Source organism: Rana temporaria, chromosome 8, assembly GCF_905171775.1.
Source record: "Rana temporaria chromosome 8, aRanTem1.1, whole genome shotgun sequence".
NCBI lineage: Eukaryota > Metazoa > Chordata > Amphibia > Anura > Ranidae > Rana > Rana temporaria.
In genome coordinates this window covers 174923394-174945080 of record NC_053496.1, presented here as the reverse complement: position 1 = coordinate 174945080, position 21687 = coordinate 174923394, and the positions used below count along the sequence as shown (strand labels likewise).

General features: G+C 41.8%; 1 protein-coding gene and 1 long non-coding RNA gene across 2 annotated transcripts; both read right to left on the bottom strand.

Annotated features, from left to right (window-relative positions):
• Positions 1-1628: 1628 nt before the first annotated feature.
• On the bottom strand, positions 1629-17172 carry LOC120909476 (oocyte zinc finger protein XlCOF22-like). The gene is made up of 6 exons (XM_040321252.1): positions 17136-17172; positions 16902-17034; positions 16686-16783; positions 16452-16593; positions 13527-13559; positions 1629-3345 (listed from the first exon to the last, which is right to left on the bottom strand). The coding sequence occupies exons 2-6, from the start codon at positions 16963-16965 to the stop codon at positions 1919-1921; spliced, it is 1764 nt and encodes a 587-aa protein (XP_040177186.1). The 5' UTR covers positions 16966-17034; positions 17136-17172; the 3' UTR covers positions 1629-1918.
• LOC120909500 lies at positions 4889-5466 on the bottom strand. Its single transcript, XR_005741280.1, has 3 exons — positions 5424-5466; positions 5180-5321; positions 4889-4926 (listed from the first exon to the last, which is right to left on the bottom strand). It is a non-coding gene; the product is annotated as an uncharacterized LOC120909500 (long non-coding RNA).
• Positions 17173-21687: the final 4515 nt, after the last annotated feature.

Here is a 21687-nt window from a genome sequence, read left to right as displayed (position 1 = left end):
TTTTTTTTTTCTTGAAGAATAGCGTACCATCCCATTACATAACAACCTGGAAATGTAAAAACAAAAAAACTTTTATTCTGTACACAGTAACCTTTTTTTGGAATGCAATTTTTTAATAAATGTTAATGTATGCTTCATGTTTTACATTTAGAAGTCATATATGTTGGTAAAGCACTCAACAGTTCCACAGAATTCTGGTATTGGGAGTAATCATATGTAAAAATATAAATACAAATGAGATAAACAATACAATACACTCAAACCACTTTGGATAACAGTCATTGTGCAATGATGACATTTGTACTGTGAGAATGCAGTAGAGGCTTTCCACTACTTAATTTCTTAAGAACATGACATTATATTGAGGAATAGAGATGGACCTTTCATATGGCCTTCTCCATGTCTGTCTGTCCATCTGCAAGGTGATTAATGTGGCCAGTCTCTGGGTGGAGACCAAACTTGATACAAGCCAGCCAAGCCTGCAATCTCAGTATCTCCTCCTCATTTGTTGGGAACAAGACGGTATATTGAGGAATGGAGATGGACCTTTCATATGGTGTACAGTATCTCCTCCTCATTTGTTGGGAACATGACGTTATATTGAGGAATGGAGATGGACCTTTCATATGGTGTACAGTATCTCCTCCTCATTTGTTGGGAACATGACATTATATTGAGGAATGGAGATGGACCTTTCATATGGTGTACAGTATCTCCTCCTCATTTGTTGGGAACAGGACGTTATATTGAGGAATGGAGATGGACCTTTCATATGGTGTACAGTATCTCCTCCTCATTTGTTGGGAACATGACATTATATTGAGGAATGGAGATGGACCTTTCATATGGTGTACATTATCTCCTCCTCATTTGTTTTGAACATGACATTATATTGAGGAATGGAGATGGACCTTTCAAATGGTGTACAGTATCTCCTCCTCATTTGTTTTGAACATGACATTATATTGAGGAATGGAGATGGACCTTTCATATTGTGTACAGTATCTCCTCCTCATTTGTTGGGAACATGACGTTATATTGAGGAATAGAGATGGACCTTTCATATGGCCTTCTCCATGTCTGTCTGTCCACCTGCAAGGTGATTAATGTGGCCAGTCTCTGGGTGGAGACCAAACCTGATACAAGCCAGCCAAGCCTGCAATCTCAGTATCTCCTCCTCCTTGTTGGGAACATGATGGTATATTGAGGAATGGAGATGGAACTTTCATATGGTGTAAAGTATCTCCTCCTCATTTGTTGGGTACATGACGTTATATTGAGGAATGGAGATGGAACTTTCATATGGCGTACAGTATCTCCACCTCATTTGGTAATGTGGTTAATTCAAAGATTACATAGGACAGGAGGTTTGTATATCATCTGGTCGAGAATACCTCTACCGTGATTTTGGGGTTGTGCGGTAGATACATCGATGATATTCTTATTGTCAACAGTTTATGATTCATAACCTTTTCCTTACTGAGGGAGATGATATTCTCTGTTTGGAGTCAGGACAACACAGACTGTGTGTTGTCGAAGGAAAAAAGGTTTGACTTCTGACTACAGACAGGATTATTTTCTAGAATAGCTGTACAAATATAGAATACTATTCTATAGGAAATTGTTCAAATGTGTCTTACTTTACAGCACTGAATTTTCTGGTGTCCAACCAGGGTTTCTTTCGAAGAAAAACATGAAAAAGTAAATTCATTTGTGTGAATTTCCCACACTCCAAACAGAAGAATGAATGCACGCCCATGTGAATTTTCTGGTGTGTTGGAAGGTCTTCTTTCTGCATGAAACATTTCCTGCACTCTGAACATTCAAAATGGTGCACACCTGTGCGACATTTCTGGTGTAAAAGAAGTTTTGCTTTCTCATTGAAAGATTTCCAAAACTTGGATAAGGAAAAAGGGTGCTAACCAGTGTGAGTTCTCTGGTGTATAAGAAGTTTTTCCTTCACAATGAAGCCTTTCCCACACTCAGAACAGGAAAATGGACGCTCACCTGTGTGAATTTTTTGGTGTCTACTAAGGCCTCCTCTCTCTGTAAAACATTTCCCGCACTCCTTACAGGAAAAAGGACGCTCACCTGTGTGAATTCTCTGGTGTCGAAGAAGGTCTGCTTTCTGAGAGAAACATTTCCCACAATCCGAACAGGAAAAAGGACGCTCACCTGTGTGAATTCTCTGGTGTCTAAGAAGGCCTCCTCTCTCTGTGAAACATTTCCCGCACTCTGAACAGGAAAAAGGACGTTCACCCGTGTGAATTCTCTGGTGTATAAAAAGGCCCTCTCTGTGTGCAAAACATTTCCCGCACTCTGAACAGGAAAAAGGACGCTCACCTGTGTGAGTTCTCTGGTGAATAAGGAGGATTCCTTTCTGAGTGAAACATTTCCCGCACTCTGAACAGGAAAAAGGACGTTCACCTGTGTGAGTTCTCTGGTGTTTCAAAAGGTCTCCTTTTTGAGCAAAATATTTCCCGCACTCTGAACAGGATAAAGGACGCTCACCTGTGTGAGTTCTCTGGTGTTTCAAAAGGTCCCCCTTTCGATGGAAACATTTCCCACACTCTGCACAGGATAAAGGAAGCTCACTTGTATGAATTCCCTGGTGCGTAATAAGTTTTCCTTTCATATTGAAACATTTCCCATCACTGGAAATGGAAATAGGATGTTCATGTGTGTGAGTTCTCTGGTGTCTAAGAAGTGCTCTGTTGTCAGTGAAAGATTTCCCACAGTCTAAACCTGACAATGAATTGTCTCCTATATGAACTCCTTCGTAGTTTAAAGGAGACTCCTTGGAATTAGAGGGATCTGTTGATCTATCCACACTGGGAGATTTTGGATGAATATCTGAAGTCATATTATGTGAATAATGAGGGGATTCCTCAGGATTCGAAGGAGCCATAGATCTTGCCACATAGTAAGGTCTTTGACCAAAGGAATTTGTTGTTGGGAATTGTTGTGATGTCCCATTATCTTGTTCATAATCTGGAAATAAAATAAGATCTCTATCTGAGACATTCATATTCCGTACACAGTGTCCATCTGAGGTATTCATATTCTGTACACAGTGTCCATCTGAGGTATTCATATTCTGTACACAGTGTCCATCTGAGGTATTCATATTCCATACACAATGTCCATCTGAGGTGTTCATATTCTGTACACAGTGTCCATCTGAGGTGTTCATATTCCGTACACAGTGTCCATCTGAGGTATTCATATTCCAAACACAGTGTCCATCTGAGGTATTCATATTCTGAACACAGTGTCCATCTGAGGTGTTCATATTCTGTACACAGTGTCCATCTGAGGTGTTCATATTCCGTACACAGTGTCCATCTGAGGTATTCATATTCTGTACACAGTGTCCATCTGAGGTATTCATATTCCATACACAGTGTCTATCTGAGGTGTTCATATTCTGTACACAGTGTCCATCTGAGGTATTCATATTCCATACACCGTGTCCACCTGTTGTAAAGCATTGTTTAAAAAAAAAGTGTTTTATAAAACATTTTTTAGTCTTGCATTGAGGAGTTTAGTATTTTGATGTAACTTTTAACAACTACAAAAAAAATGACGGTATTAGGTGCAATCATAAAAAACTGAATACAAGCAACATAAAGGGCACAATACACCCCAAACCACTTTAGGTAACAGTATTTGTGCATTGATAAGATTGTTAGCATGAGAATGGAAATAGATCTTTACCGTGATGGACCTTTCATATGGTGTACAGTATCTCCTCCTCATTTGTTGGGAATATGACGTTATATTGAGGAATGGAGATGGACCTTTCATATGGTGTACAGTATCTCCTCCTCATTTGTTGGGAACATGACGTTATATTGAGGAATGGAGATGGACCTTTCATATGGTGTACAGTATCTCCTCCTCATTTGTTGGGAACATAGCGCTAATATGAGGAATGGAGATGGACCTTTTATATGGTGTAGTTTCTCCTTTTCGTTCGTTGTGTACAGTGGGTAGTGCGGCAAAGATTACTTTCTACAGGAGAGGACTGGAGATTTCTATATCATAAGTACTACAATATCTCCCATTTGTTGGAAATGTTGGTTTGAGGGGCAGGTACATCGATGATGTTCCTACTGTCAAGAGTTACAGTTTCTTAATCTTTTCCGTAATAAAGGATGTGAAGTTCTTTAACACAGGCAGGATTAACTGGTTTTTGGAGTAAAAAATGTTTAACCACTGTATACAAAAATAATTCTTTGCAGAAGAGCTTTAATATGTAGAATAGTATGACACAGGTAATGGATTTTACAGACTTGGTAGTTCATGTCATAAAATTTAAATAGCTACCAATTTTTGTACGAAAAAACATGGTAGAATATTTACCAAGGGGGTTATCTGATTGCTATTTGGGATCAGGAAGAAATTATTTTATTGTAGGAGAAAATTCTGGTTTATATGAGTTTTGGCCTTCACCTGGTTTGATTGTGGGTTTAAGATTGTTTGTGCAGAGCGAATTCAACGGACATGTAAGTTATTATTCAGGAAAGTAAAATGAAATTGAGAAATGTTTTTGCATTTAGTATTTATTACTTACTTGTCTCCATATGTGGAGAAGATTCCTCCTGTTTACATTCCATAATCATCTCCCCCTCCTCCATAGACTGCTGATCTCCACTCACCAACCTCTCTTCTTCTTCCTCTTTAATCTCAACTTTGATGTATTTCAGTTCTTCAACCTAGACCCAAAATATGATAGAAAACATCAAGGGAAACACAAAGTTACACAGAAGGATGTCATTTCTTAGCTCAGAGTACATTTTAGGTCTACATATTCAGTCCCACCTACCTGATGATGGTGAGGGATGATGTGATCTTCCTGTGTGGAATCCCGGGAATACAGAGGACGGGGACATCTCTCTGGTGGGTTCCCATTACTAAATCCATCTGTAGGAAACACACACACTGACTGAATACATTGTTTCTATGTGTTTATCAGATGATGAGGGATCTACGTGGACCCTCCGTACTGCTCTCTCCTTTACAATAAAGTCTCCTCTTACCCGGTGATGTGAGGGGCGGCTGATTCTCCATCATGACGTCCTTGTCGATACTCATTACCTTATAATGTCAGTCTACAGATCCTCAATTATCATTTTATATACATGAAGAGTATGTTTATTTAGTGTTCATCACTCACCTGCATTAATATCTAGAGAGGGTTCTTCTTGTTTGATTGTCACCATCATCCCAACTTCTTCCGTAGACTCCTCATAACCAGTCGCAGTCCTTTCCTCTTCTTCCTCTTTAATCTTAATTTTCATATACATCTGTTCTTCATGCTAATCCAAGAAAAAAAAAACTGAAACTGTGAGGACCAATAAACTGAGAGAATAGTTTAATCTCAAACAGACAAGAGTCACTTTTGTGTTCTACTCATCTACCTGATGATGGTGAGGGATGGTGTGCTCTTCTTGTGTGGAATCCCGGGAATACAGAGGACGGGGACATCTCTCTGGTGGGTTCCCATTACTGGATCCATCTGTAGGAAACACACACACTGACTGAATACATTGTTTCTATGTGTTTATCAGATGATGAGGGATCTAGGTGGACCCTCCGTACTGCTCTCTCCTTTACAATAAAGTCTCCTCTTACCCGGTGATGTGAGGGGCAGCTGATTCTCCATCATGACGTCCTTGTAGAGATCCTTGTGTCCTTCTAAATACTCCCACTCCTCCATGGAGAAATAGACAGTGACATCCTGACACCTTATAGGAACCTGACACACACAATGATACTTGGCACTGGTTACCTCTGTTGTCAGGCAGTGAGGTGGAGGCACTGTGATGGGTGATGTCCTGTGAAGGCGGCTGCTGGGTGTTCATAAATTACCAGATATATAAACCAGAGGCTCTGGATGGACAGTTGGATAAATGATTCTATATTTAGGATGTATCCGGTCTATAAACCAGACGCTCTGGATGGACGGTTGGATAAATGTCTCTATATTTAGGATGTATCCAATCTATAAACCAGAGGTTCTGGATGGACAGTTGGATAAATGGTTCTACATTTAGAAAGTATCCGTGTACATTATATAAGCCTTTGTTTTTATCTCCTCTGCTGCCAGTTCCAGTCTTCTCTACTTCCTCTCAACTCAACTATGACCTGGAACTTCCTGTTTGTAACACCATTTCCTGTGTGCACATTACATCACTTCCTGTCTATGTTCCACTCACAACTAGTAAAATGTTCCCCTTGTGGAGAATATAAATTTTGCAGACTACTTTGTGTAGTGCACTATTAGCCAGATTCAGAAAGACTAGCTTAACTTTGTGCAGGCGTAGCGTATCGTATTTACGCTACGCCGCTGTAAGTCAGAGAGGCAAGTGCTGTATTCACAAAGCACTTGCCTCCTAAGTTGCGGCGTAGCGTAAATGGGCCGGCGTAAGCGCGCCTAATTCAAATTGTGAAGAGGTGGGCGTGTTTTATGTAAATAATCCATGACCTCACGTAAATAACGTTTTGAACGAACGGCGCATGCGCCGTCCGTGGACGTATCCCAGTGCGCATGCTCCAAATTACGCTGCAAGGACTTATTGGTTTCGACGTGAACGTAAATTACGTCCAGCCCCATTCACGGACGACTTACGCAAACAACGTAAAAATTTCAAAATTCGGCGCGGGAACGACGTCCATACTTAACATTGGCTAGTGCAGCTTTTTGTTCGACTAACTTTACGCCTGAAAACGCCTTACGTAAACGGCGTATCTTTACTGCGACGGGCAAGCGTACGTTCGTGAATAGGCGTATCTCGCTGATTTACGCATTCTAGGCGTAAATCAGCGTTCACGCCCCTAGTGGCCGGCCTAAGTAGAAAGCTAAGATTGGACGGCGCAGGCCATCGTATCTTAGCTAGATTTAAGTGTATCTCATTTTGAGAATACACTTAAAGATACGACGGCTTAGATTCAGAGTTACAAATCTAACTCTTTCTGAATCTGGCCCTATGTTACATACTGTACATGATTACATATGCAGATTTTACCACATTTAAATGCAGACAGTGAAAAAAATATAAAATAAGAATTTGGTCCTTGAAATAATAGAGGTGATTGTAGTTGTAACATTGCAGTATGGGTATTGTCTGTGCCACTTTTTTCTGATATAAAATTTTTATGGACAATCTTTCAGGGTGTTCCCCTCTTCTTCATCCAAGAAGTAATGATACACAGCGTTTTATCAACATATTAAAGAGGAAGTAAACCCTGATGGGTTTTACTTCCTTTCTTTTACCCTTCAAAGTAAAAGCATGCGTGCGGGATCTCCCGGTCACGGCACTCGCTCTTGAAAAAACAACACGGGGGGCCTTTTCTTCACAGCATATGCGCCAATTACATCATCGGTGCAGTATACAGTAAATATTGTACGTTTAGGAGATACTGAAGCCCTGAAAAAGTATTTATACCCCTTTAAATTTTTCACATTTTGTCAAAAACGTAAATGTATTTTTTCCATCCGTCATCGGATCGGGTGAACACGGACTGACGGTCCGTGTTCAGCCGATTCCCCCGTAGGGGAGAACGGAGTTCTGACAGGGCGGTCCCTGCACAGTGCACAGGACCGCCCTGTCATCCGCTGGCTTAGTGGGGATCAGCGGCGCGATCCCCGCTGAGCAAGCGGAGGTTCACAGGGCGGATCATCACGGATCCGTCCCGTGTGAAAGAGGCCTTACTCTGATACCCCTAACTAAAATCTAGTGGAACCAATTGCCTTCAGAAGTCACCTAATTTGTAAATAGAGTCCACCTGTGTTTAATTTAATCTCAGTATAAATACAGCTGTTCTGTGAAGCCCTCAGAGGTGTGTCTATTGGGAGAAAGACCACCCCTCCATACCATTTTTTTGGACAAAAGCCCCGCGGGTTAGAGAACCTTAGTGAACAAAGAGCATAATGAAGGCAAAGGAACACACCAGACAGTTCAGGGATAAAGTTGTGGAGAAGTTTAAAGCAGGGTTAGGTTCTAAAATAATTTCCCAAGCTTAGGACATTTCACGGAGCTCTGTTCAAACCATCAACCAAAAAATGGAAAGAGTATGGCACAACTGCAAACCTACCAAGACATGCCCGTCCACCTAAACTGACAGGCTGGGCAAGGAGAGCATTAATTAGAGAAGCAGCAAAGAGGCCCATGATAACTCTGAAGGAGCTGCAGAGATCCACAGCTCAGGTGCCACAGGACAACTATTAGTTGTGCACTCCACAAATCTGGTCTTTATGGAAGAGTGGCAAGAAGAAAGCCATTGTTGAAAGAAAGCCACAAGAAGTCCTGTCCAACAGGTTGCCACCTATTGGACAAGTGACAAACCCTATCCACACTATGTGTGCCACGGCTCGCAGCAGGCCCAGGATTTGGGGGAAGAGGCCCTTGTCCTCATCAACATGGGGACAAAGCGCTTTAAGGGAAGTAGTCCCCCTCCCTATGTTAATGGCATGTGGCCTGGTATAGTTCGGGGGGGGGGGGTGTCCAGGCTCATCTCCCCCTTCCTTTCTGGAATGCTGGACTACTTACTCAGATAAGTGTATGGCATGGATTATGGGGGGGGGGGGGGGGGGTACAGCATTTTTTTTACATTTTGGCATGGGGTCCCCCTCAAAATCCTTACCAGACCCTGAGGGCATGATTTGAATTGGAGGGAATCCCCACTCTGTTTTATGATTTTTCTTTTGTGTACGTTCGGCAGATTCTCCGCTGACAGCAGATAAGTTTATAGTTGTTAAGGACGCAGTAGCTGCCAGATCCTTAACAACCAGCTTTTTACTGGTTGTTAAGGATGCTGAGGCTGCCGGCTATCAACCAGCTATTTCCTGGTTTCTAAGGATGCTGGCAGCTTCCAGGTTTTAACAACCAGCTATTTCCTGGTTTTTAAGGATGCCGGATACTACCGGGTCTTAACAACCAGCTATTTCCTGGTTTTTAAGGATGCTAAGGCTGCCGGCTCATAACAACCAGCTATTTTATGGTTGTTACGGACACTGGCAGGTGCCAGCTCCTTGACAACCAGCTGAAATAGAATACATTCTTTAACTATCACATGCCTGGGCCACTTCTTATTTAATACATGCATTTATTTACTTTAGTGAATTGATTTTACTGGTGTGCTATGTGGTATTTGCGAGCGTTTTTTGAGGTTAATATCACATATAGGGATAGTGAACTGACATTATCGGTATCGCAAAATGAATCATGTGACTCAGATACCAAATGCGCTATTGTTTGGTGAATGGAGCCCAGTGTGAGATCTCAGATGTATATGTATGTGATTGATGAGAAGATTCCTCAGGATTAGAGATATTCATTGATCTTCACAAATAGCAAGGTCTGTAATGTATATTTTGAGGAATTTATACTTTGAGGATAGTGTACTGTCCCATTATCTTGTGTATAACAATCTGGAAATAAACTAAGTTCTCCCTCGAAGGTATTCTTATTCCATACACAGTGACCATTTATTGGAAAACACATTTTTTATATATTTTTTTTTCATTTTATGAACGGTACAATACCACAAAATATCCACAACTTACATCTCAAATGTTCTTGCATTATGATACTTAACCATTCTTTTTAACATAAATTAAAAAAGAAACATAATGATTAACATACACCAAGTATATTACAATTACCAAAAATTATAATTCCAAGAAAACATCTACAAACAAATGTAACTAATAATCTTTATCCACATCCGGATGCGAATGTAATAAATGTTAAAGTACACATCATGTTTTACATTGGAAAGTCATATATGTTGGTACAGCACTAAACAGTTTCACAGAATTCTCGAACTTGAAACAATCATCACTATAAAAAATAAATACAAACCAGATACAGAATACAATACACAAAATACAAACCAGATACAGAATACAATACACAAAATACAAACCAGATACAAAATACAATACACTCAAAACACACCCGATAACAGCATCTGTGCAATGATATTTATACTGTAAGGCCGCGTACACACGATCAGTCTAAACCGATGAAACCGGACTGAAGGACCGTTTCATTGGTCCAAACCGACCGTGTGTGGGCCCCATTGGTCAGTTATCCTTCAGTCCAAAATTTTAGAACTTGCTTTAAAATTCAACCGATGGACGCCTAACCGATAGCTCAAAACCGATGGTAAGTACGCAAAAGCATCGGTTCAATACCCGCGCATGCTTAGAATCAAGTTGACGCATTCTTGGAAGCATTGAACTTAATTTTTCTCTGCACGTCGTTGTGTTTTACGTCACCGCGTAGACATCAGACCATCAGTCAGCTTCATCGGTTAACCGGATGGACTGATCGTGTGTACAGGGCTTAAGAATGCAAATGAACCCTCCTCTACTTCATTTTTTGGGAATATAACATTATATAGAAGGAATGAAGATCAATTTTTACTATGGTGCACAGTATCTCCACTTCATTTGTTGGGAACATGATGTTATGCTGAAGAAAGTAGATGAACCTTTCTATGGTGTACAGTATCTCCTCCTCATTTGTTGGGAACATGACATTATATTGAGGAATGGAGATGAACCTTCCATATGGCCTTCTCCATGTCTGTCTGTCCACCTGCAAGGTGATTAATGTGGCCAGTCTCTGGGTGGAGACCAAACATGATTTAAGCCAGCCAAGCCTGCAATCTCAGTATCTCCTCCTCATTTTTTGGGAACATGACATTATATTGAGGAATAGAGATGGATATTTCATATGGTGTACAGTATCTCCTCCTCATTTGTTGGGAACATGACATTATATTGAGGAATAGAGATGGACCTTTCATATGGTGTACAGTATCTCCTCCTCATTTGTTGGAAACATCAAATTATATTGAGGAACAGAATTGGATATTTCATATGGTGTTACAGTATCTCCTCCTCATTTGTTGGGAACATGACATTATATTGAGGAATGGAGATGAACCTTCCATATGGCCTTCTCCATGTCTGGCTGTCCACCTGCAAGGTGATTAATGTGGCCAGTCTCTGGGTGGAGACCAAACATGATTTAAGCCAGCCAAGCCTGCAATCTCAGCATCTCCTCCTCATTTGTTGGGAACATGACGTTATATTGAGGAATGGAGATGGACCTTTCATATGGTGTACAGTATCTCCACCACATTTGTTGGGAACATGACATTATATTGAGGAATGGAGATGGACCTTTCATATGGTGTACAGTATCTCCACCACATTTGTTGGGAACATGACATTATATTGAGGAATGGAGATGGACCTTTTATATGGTGTAGTTTCTCCTTCTCGTTCGTTGTGTACAGTGGGTAGTGCGGTAAAGATTACTTTCTACAGGAGAGGACTGGAGATTTCTATATCATATGTACTATATGTGTAGTATCTCCTCCTCATTTGTTGAAAACATGATGTTATATGGAAGGAATATAGAAGGACCTTTCATATGGTGTATAATATCTCCAGCTCATATGTTGGGAACATCTTGTTATGTAGAAGGAGTGGAGATGGCCATTAATATGGTGCACAGTATCTTCTAATTTGGTAGTGTGGCTAATTGAAAGATTACATTCCTTGAATATCCTACAATATCTCTACCACCATTGATGGAAACGTTGGGCTGTGGTGTAGATACATCGATGATATTTTTATTGTCATCAGTTCAGGTTTCATATTATTTTCCTTACTGAATGACATGAAGTTCTCTGTCTCAAGTCAAGGCAGCGCAGACGGTGGGTTTTTGGAAGAAAAAAGGTTAAACTTCTGACTACAGAAAGCATTATTTGCTAGAAGAGCTGTACAAATGTAAATTATTCTACGGGAAATGTTTTAAACTGACTCCGTATCTTACTTTACTACATCAGTGAATTTTCCGATGTCCAACCAGGCTTTCTTTCCAAGAAAAACATGTGTGACATTTGTGTGAGTTCTCTTGTGTGAGTTCTTTTGTCTTTTCTGAATGAAACATTTCCCACACTCCAAACAGAAAAATAGATGCTCGCCCACGTGAGTATTCTTTTGTTTAAAGGGGTTGTAAAGGAAAAAATGTTTTTTCATAATAAGCATCCTTTACCTGCAGACATTCCTCTTTTCACTTCCTCATTGTTCGTTTTTGCTCAGAAGTTGCTCTATTTCTTCTCTGTACTGTTCACTTCCTGCTTGTCTGATTGTTACTCACCACCGTGAGGGGAGGCTTTACTGCGGTGGTCAGTAACGTGCTCACCCCCTCCTGGGATCTACATCTGTGCGGCAGGACGCTATCTACGTGTTAGAGACTTCAAGGAGGTGTGAATTACTGGGCGTGCCGCAATTCATACTGGGAAATGTAGTTCTTACATGAACGAGTGCCGCAAACCAGGAAGTGAATGAGAGAACAGAAACTAGAATGCCGGAGGTGATATAGATGAAGGAATTTAATAGGTATTTACTCGTTTTTTAACAGAATCATTACACTATTCTGTCTGTCTACCTTGCAGACATTAATTTTAGGCAAACAATTTTTTTCCTTTACAACTCCTTTAAGACAGTATCCTTTCGGCTTGAATTTTTTTTTCACCCCCTCTGAACAATGGAAAGTGTGCTCACCAGTGTGGCTTTAAGTGTATAAGATGTTTTGCCTTCTCATTGAAACATTTCCCGCACTCGAATCAGGGAAAAGGTTGCTAACGAGTGTGAATTCTCTGGTGTAAAATAAGTTTTTCTTTCACAATAAAAGATTTTTCACACTTGGAACAGGAAAAAGGACGCTCGCCTGTGTGAATTTTCTGGTGTCTACGAAGGCCTCCTTTCTCTGTGAAACATTTCCCGCACTCTGAGCAGGAAAATGGACGCTCGCCTGTGTGAATTCTCTCGTGTCTAAGAAGGTCTCCTTTCTGAGTGAAACATTTCCCGCAGTGTGAACAGGAAAAAGGACGCTCCTGTGTGTGAATTTTCTGGTGTCTAAGAAGGCCACCTTTCTCTGTGAAACATTTCCCGCACTCTGAGCAGGAAAAAGGACGCTCTCCTGTGTGAATTCTCCGGTGCATATAAAGGTCTCCTTTGTAAGCAAAACATTTTCCACATTCTGAGCAGGAAAAAGGACGCTCCCCAGTGTGAATTCTCTGGTGTCTAATAAGGCCTCCTTTCTCTGTGAAAGATTTCCCGCACTCTGAGCAGGAAAAAGGACGCTCACCTGTGTGAGTTCTCTGGTGTATAAAAAGGTCACCTTTGTGAGCAAAACATTTCCCGCACTCTGAACAAGAAAAAGGACGCTCACCTGTGTGACATCTCTGGTGTATAAGCAACTTTCCTTTGTTCGGGTAACATTTCCCGCACTCCGAACAGAAAAAGGGATTTTTATAAGCGTGAATTTTCTGGTGTCTAACAAGTGCTTTGTTGTCAGAGAAAGCTTTCCCGCACTCTAAACATGTCAATGAATTGTCTCCTATATGATCTCCTTCACCAAAGGAATTCGTTGTTGGGGAATGTTGTGAAGTCCCGTTATCTTGTTCATAATCTGGAAATAAAATAAGATCTCCATCTGAGGTATTCATATTCCATACACAGTGTCCATCTGTTGGAAAGCAATGTTTAAAAAAATGTTATAGGAATTTTTCAAGTCGTGCATTCAGGAGTTTAATACTTTGATGTAACTTTTACCAACTTTAAAGGCCTCTGTCATAGTAATGGGTGCAATCATATCAGAAACATATGAATACAAGCCACATAAAAGGATACAATACAATAACAGTGTTCAATGCTAACTCTATGAACGTATCAACCAGGCATAATCCCGGAGGCCTGAAGAAGTGGAAGGATTGAGAAAAAAAAGGAAAAGAGCAAAAGTAAAGAAAAGAAAAAAGAGAAATAGGAGGGGGAGAAAAGAAAAGCTAAGCAGGAAAACGTATACAAGTGGGAGTAATAGGGCAAAGAGGGAATCCATGGGCTGGGGGGCAAGCAGGTGATATTGTTACTTTTGTGATCAGATTTTTTTGAAAAACAGTGATGAACCTTTCATATGATGTACAGTATCTCCTCCTCATTTGTTGGGAACATGACGTTATATGGAGATGGACCTTTCATATGGCCTTCTCCATGTCTGTCTATCCACCTGCAAGGTGATTAATGTGGCCAGTCTCTGGGTGGAGACCAAACCTGATTTAAGCCAGCCAAGCCTGCAATCTCAGTATCTCCTCCTCATTTGTTGGGAACATGACTTTATATTGAGGAATGGAGATGGACCTTTCATATGGTGTACAGTATCTCCTCCTCATTTGTTGTGAACATGACGTTATATTGAGGAATGGAGATGGACCTTTCATATGGTGTAGTTGATCCTTCTCGTTCATTGAGGAGAGGACTGGAGATTTCTATATCATATGTACTGCAATATCTCTACCATTTGTTGGGAATGTTGGTTTGAGGGGCAGGTACATCGATGATGTTCCTACTGTCTAGAGTTACAGTTTCTTAATCTTTTCCTTAATAAAGGATGTAAAGTTCCAGGAGGGATATGCAATTAGCGGACCTCCAGCTGTCCCATGAGGCATAGCAAGACTGACAGCCACAAGCATGGGACCCAGAGGCAGAAGGATGATGGGACTTGTAGTTTTGCAACAGCTGGAGGTCCGCTAATTGCATATCCCTGGTGTACAGTATATCCTCCTCATTTGTTGGGAACATGACATTATATTGAGGAATGGAGATGGACCTTTCATACGGTGTACAGTATCTCCTCCTCATTTGTTGGGAACATGACGTTATATTGAGGAATGGAGATGGACCTTTCATACGGTGTACAGTATCTCCACCTCATTTGTTGGGAATATGACGTTATATTGAGGAATGGAGATGGACCTTTCATACGGTGTACAGTATCTCGTCCTCATTCATACGGTGTACAGTATCTCCTCCTCCCTCATTGGGAACATGACATTATGTTGTGGAATGGAGATGGATCTTTCATATGGTGTACAGTATCTCCTCCTCATTTGTTGGGAACATGACATTATATTGAGGAATAGAGATGGACCTTTCATATGGCCTTCTCCATGTCTGTCTGTCCACCTGCAAGGTGATTAATGTGGCCAGTCTCTGGGTGGAGACTAAGCCAGCCAAGCCTGCAATCTCAGTATCTCCTCCTCATTTGTTGGGAACATGACGTTATATTGAGGAATGGAGATGGACCTTTCATATAGTGTACAGTATCTCCTCCTCATTTGTTGGGAACATGACGTTATGCTGAGGTAATGGAGATGGACCTTACACATGGTGTACAGTATCGCCTCCTAATTTTTTTAGGTATATTGGGTTAATAAAACGATTACATTCTACAGGAGAGGAGTGAGGATTTGTATACCATATGACCTATAATACCTCTACCACGTTTGTTGGGAATGTTGGGTTGAGGGGTAGATACATCGACGATGTTCTTATTATCAACAGTCAAGAGCTACTATACTTGCCTTAAAGGGTTTGTTAAGGTAAATGTTTTTTCACCTTAATGCATCCTATGCATTAAGGTGAAAAAACATCCGATGGTACCGCCCCCCCCCCCCGAGCCCCCGTTTTACTTACCTGACCGTTCAAAATTCCCAGGCGCGTCCATGTGATGTTCTTGGGTTCCCAGCCTGGCCGTTGATTGGCTAGGCTGGGCGGATTGATAGCAGCGCAGCCATTGGCTGGCGCTGCTGTCAATCACAGCGGATGACGCAGCGCGCTGGGGGGTGAGGCCGAGTGATACAGTCGGCGGCTATGGCCGCCGCTGTATTACGGGAACGCGCTCGCAAAAGCTTTCCACCATGCGAGCTCGCTCGCATTATGGTAGAAAGCTTTTGCGAGGAAGAGCTGAGACAGCCGCCGAGGGACCCCAGAAGACACGGTTCGGGGACACTCAGTGCAAAACGAGCTGCACAGTGGAGGTAAGTTATTTAAAAAAAAATGTGTAGTGTTTAGTGTTCCTTTAACTGTTTAAAGTCTATTTTTGACACTTGTTGGTTACAAGTTAAAATCAGTATTTTTTTTGCAAGAAAATTATTTACCCCCAAAAATGATATATATATTTTTTAGCAGAGATCCTAGAGAATAAAATTGAGATATTTGCAATATTTTATGTTACATCGTATTTGCGCAGCGGTCTTACAAAACCACAAAAAAAAAATGGTTTAAATAGGTAGTGACGTGTATCCATGGCGGGTGGTCCAGAAGTGGTTAAGTAAGCATGTGTCATTCTCTGTATAAAGAAATAATTCTTTGTGGAACACCTGCTGTAAAAATGTAGAATAGTATTGGCTTGTACTGACTATCTCATAAAATGTGAATGGCCACCAATTTTTGTAGGAAAAACATGGTAGAATGTTGAAGCAGGAAGTTATATTACTGCCATTTGGGATCAGGAATAATACAAATTTTCCTTTTTATGCCTTCACTTGGATCAACAGTGAGCTTATTAATATTTATTACTTACTTGTGTCCATATGTAGAGAAGATTCCTCCTGTATACGTTTCATAATAATCTCCCCCTTCTCCATAGACTGTTGATGTCCACTCACCAACGTCTCTTCTTCTTCCTCTTTAACCTCAACTTTGATGTCTATAGGGTCTTCATCCTAAACCCCAAAATGTGATAGAATGCTTGGGTAAAAATAATACACAGTTACATAGAAGCATATTTTAAGTCTACATGTTTAATCCCATGTACCTCTTCTTGCTGAGGCATGGTGTGATCTTCCAGTGTGGAATCCCAGAAATCCAGAGGACGGGGACATCTCTCTGGTGGGTTCCCATTACTGGATCCATCTGTAGGAAACATCATGGCGTTCTTTAGATATCATATTACCTGATGTGAAGATCTACAAATCTTCAATCATCAATCCAGACACTTGAGCAGTTTCTGTATTTATTGCTCATTACTTACCTGTGCTGATATCTAGAGAAGGTTCCTCCTCTTTAGGGCTCACCAACATCCATGCTTCCCCCATAGACTCCTGATAACCAGTCTCCTCTTCTTCCTCTTTAACCTTAACTTTCAGATACCTCTGTTCATAATGCTGAACAAAAATAATCAAAATTTTTTTTTTTAAATATGCAGACCAATAGGCTGAGAGAGTAGTATAATCTCATACAGTTAAGAGTCACTTTTGTGTTCTACCTGATGATGAAGGTGAGGGATGGTGTGATCTTCCTGTGGTGAATCCCAGGAATACAGAGGATGAGGACATATCTCTGGTGGGTTCCCATTACTGGATCCATCTGTAGGAAAACACACACACTGACTGAATACTTTGTTTCTAAGTGTTTATCAGATGATGGGGGATCTAGGTGGAGCCTCCGTACTGCTCTCTCCTTTACAATAAAGTCTCCTCTTACCCGGTGATGTGAGGGGCGGCTGATTCTCCATCATGATGTCCTTGTAGATATCCTTGCGTCAAGAACGCGGTGACATACAACACTCCAATGAGCTGAGAAAATGAAGTTCAATGCTTCCCAGCATGCGTCGACTTGTTTCCGAGCATGCTTAGGAATTTTGGGCGTCGGAATTGCTACAGACGATTGGAATTTCCGATAGGAACTTTTTCCGTCTGAAAAACAGAGAACCTGCTCTCAATCTTTTGTTGGCGGAAATTCCGACAGCAAAAGTCCGATGGAGCATACACACGGTCAGAATTTCCGACCAAATGCTCACATCCGACTTCTCTTGTCGGAATTTTGGATCGTGTATACGCGGCATTAGCCTTTGAGTCCAGTCAGGAGAAGGAGGAGGTGGATAATGATGAGGTGCATGAACCTACTTGGATTGACGAGATGGAACAGTGGAGAGATGGGCAGGAGGACGAAGAAATTGCAAAGGAGCAACATCCTTGGATACTGAGCAGAGTCCCAGAACAGCGGGTATCGCTTAACAGCCACAAAAAGCCTTCATCATCTGTCAGCAGAGGTACTAAGGAAAAGCTACCATGCCATGGTCATCTGCAACGACTGTGCTCAGCACTTGAAACAAGGCAACGACCCAGCTTGAATTATACTATATTACCAAAAGTAACCGATGGTTTTGCATACTAACGATCGGTTTTGACCTATCGGTTAGCAATCCATCGGTTAAATTTTAAAGCAAGTTGTCTTTTTTTTAACCGAAGGTTAAATAACCTATGGGGCCCACACACAATCGGTTTTGACCAATGAAATGGTCCTTCAGACCGTTGTCCTCTGGTTAACCTATCGTGTGTACGAGGCCTTAGACTTGGTCCGTAGGGTTCAGTTGGCCCCGCCCTTTGCAGCTATAACAGCTTCAACTCTTCTGGGAAGGCTGTCCACAAGGTTTAGGAGCGTGTCTATGGGAATGTTTGACCATTCTTCCAGAAGTGCATTTGTGAGGTCAGGCACTGATTTTGGATGAGAAGGCCTGGCTCACAGTCTCCACTCTAATTCATCCCAAAGGTGTTCTATCGGGTTGAGGTCAGTACTCTGCACAGGCCAGTCAAGTTCCTCCACCCCAAACTCACTCATCTATGTCTTTATGGACCTTGCTTTGTGCACTGGTCCAAATCATTTGGTGGAGGGGGGATCAGGGTTTGGGGTTGTTTTTCAGGGGTTGGGCTTGGCCCCTTAGTTCCAGTGAAGGGAACTTTTAAGGCATCAGCATACCAAGACATTTCGGACAATTTCATGTCCCTAATTTTGTAAGAACAGTTTGGGGACAGCCCCTTCCTGTTCCTACATGACTGTGTACAAAGCAAGGTCCATAAAGTCAGGTGTCCCAATACTTTTGGTAATATAGTATATGTGGACACTGTTGGGCAGAAGATTGCTCTGCCTACCAGTGCTGCCTTAGATGTCGCTAGTACTGGAACACTAAATCAAGAACTGTGCTCTGATACACAACACAGATCCCTAGGAAACCAGGAATGAGAGGAAATGACTGGACAGTCTTGTAGGACCTGAGACATTTGGTCTGACCTTCTCTATCTCCTGATCCAGAGAAGACATGGATGTATCTGGTCTATAAACCAGAGGCTCTGGACGGACAGTTGGATAAATGGCTCTATATTTAAGATGTATCCGGTCTATAAACCAGAGGCTCTGAATGGACAGTTGGATAAATGGCTCTATATTTAGGATGTATCCAGTCTATAAACCAGAGGCTCTGGATGGACAGTTGGATAAATGGTTCTATATTTAGGATGTATCTGGTCTATAAACCAGAGGCTCTGGATGGACAGTTGGATAAATGGCTCTCTATTTAGGATGTATCTGGTCTATAAACCAGAGGCTCTGGATGGACAGTTTGATAAATGGCTCGATATTTAGGATGTCACTCATTATATATTGCTCTCTTCTATATATATATTAGAGATACAGTGTGTGTGTGTGTATATATATATATATATATATATATATATAATCTCCTGGAGATAAAATACGTCACAGTGACTATGTAGGAAGATGACGAACATGACGGTGGGTTCATTTGTAATTGTAGTTGTAAATATAAGAGAATATCTTATTACCTCCTCTGCTGCCAGTTCCAGCAATGTCTCCTCTACTTCCTCCCGACTCGACTATCACCTGGAACTTCCTGTTTCTGTGTGACATCACTTCCTGTGTTCTGTGCGTTCCAGTCAGATCTCCTCTTGTGGAAAATAGCAATCCTGCAGTTTATGTTATGTAGTGCACTACATTACATACATTAGTACATACAGATTATACCTCATACAAATGAAGACAAAAAAATACATTGTTATAATAATGTCCTGTGTGTGTGTATGTATGTATGTATGTATGTATGTATGTGTATATATATATATATATATATATATATATATATATATATATATATATATTTAGGATGTATCTGATCTATAAACCAGAGGCTCTGGATGGACAGTTGGACAGTTTAATGTGACAACACTGAAGAAATTAAACTTTGCTACAATGTTGTGTAGTGAGTGTAAAGCTTGTATAACAGTGTAAATTTGATGTCCCCTCAAAATAACTCAACACTCAGCCAATAATTACTAAACCACTGGCAACAAAAGTGTGTGCACCCCTAAGTGAAAATGCCCAATTAGCCATTTTCCCTCCCCGGTGTCATGGGACTTGTAAGGCCCCGTACTCACGACCAAACATGTCTGCTGAAACTGGTCCGCAGACCAGTTTCAGCAGACATGTTTGGCCGTGTGTTGGCCCGAGCGGACCATTTTCGGGCGGATCGGACAGGTTTCAAGCGGACAACTGTTTCCTGGACTTGCTTTAAAACAGTCCGCTGGAAACCTGTCCGGCCGGACATGTACGGTCGTCTGTACAGACCTACCGTACATGTCCTGCCGCCCGCCATCCCTCACATGCGTCGAATGACTTCGACGCATGCGTGGAAGCATTTTAAAGGCAGGCCGCCCACGTCGCCGCCTCATTGTCGCGGCGACACCGCGGACACGCCCCGCGTATTGTTTACGCGCAGACTTCTGTTCGATGGTGTGTATAGCCATCGAACAGAAGTCCCCGGGCAGTCCCCGGCCAGACATGTCCAATGGAAACAGTCTGCAGACCGTTTTCATCGGACATGTCCTGCCGTGAGTACAAGGCCTAAGTGTTACAAGGTCTCAGGTGTGAATGGGGAGCAGGTGTGTTAAATTTGGTGTTATCGCTCTCACTCTCTCATACTGGTCACTGGAAGTTCAACATAGCACCTCATGGCAAAGAACTTTCTGAGGATCTGAAAAAAAGAATTGTTGCTCTACATAAAGATGGCCTAGGCTATAAGAAGATTGCCAAGACCCTGAGACTGAGCTGCAGCACGGTGGCCAAGACCATACAGCGGTATAACAGGACAGGTTCCACTCAGAACAGGCCTCGCCATGGTCAACAAAAGAAGTTGATTGCATGTGCTCAGCTTCATATCCAGAGGTTGTTTTTGGTAAATGGATGTATTAATGCTGCCAGCATTGGTGCAGAGGTTGAAGGGGTGGGAGGGTCAGCCTGTCAGTGCTCAGACCATACACCACACACTGCATCAAATTGGTCGTCGTCCCAGAAGGAAGCCTCTTCTAAAGCTGATGCACAAGACAAGCAGACTAAGGACATGGATTACTGGAACCATGTCCTGTGGTCTGATGAGACCAAGATAAACGTATTTGGTGTCACATGGTGTCAAGCGTGTGTGGCATCAACCAGGTGAGGAGTATAAAGACAAGTGTGTCTTGTCTACAGTCAAGCATGGTGGTGGGAGTGTCATGGTCTAGGGTAGGGATAAGCTTCATATTTGACTCGAACATCGTATGTTCGACCGTTCGTCGAATTACGAACGTTTTGGGCCGTTCGCACTAAATTCGAGTTACGTTACCATAATTCACTGCGGCATCGCAGTGCATTGCTGGCTGATGATTGGCCAAGCATGCACTATGACCCGCATGCTTGGCCAATCACAGCTTGCAAAAAACGGAGAGCCATAATTGGCAAAAGCCAGGGTGGCTTTGGCCAATTATGGCTCAGGGGGTTTAGTACACGCCCCACACTATAAAAGGCCGCCTGCAGGTCAGCCTTGTGTAGTGGGTTGCTGTGGTTAAAAGAGAGAAGAGAGAGAGAGAGAGTGTCATTTTTAGTAGGTAGATAGAGCAGGCAGGCTAGTCAGTTAAAGTTAGTGTGTAGAGGATATATATACATCACAGGTGTTGTACATATATTTATACACTGTATAGTTTAGCTAG

Excerpts from the sequence above, each read along its gene's own strand:
- LOC120909476 (XM_040321252.1), bottom strand. The coding sequence starts at position 16,965 with ATGGGGGAAGCATGGATGTTGGTGAGCCCTAAAGAGGAGGAACCTTCT. Across the intron at positions 13,560-16,451 it reads TTCTCTACATATGGACACAA|ATGGACACTGTGTATGGAAT; the intron begins GTAAGTAATAAA and ends GCTTTCCAACAG. Across the intron at positions 3,346-13,526 it reads ATGGAATATGAATACCTCAG|ATGGACACTGTGTACGGAAT; the intron begins ATGGAGATCTTA and ends TGAATACCTCAG.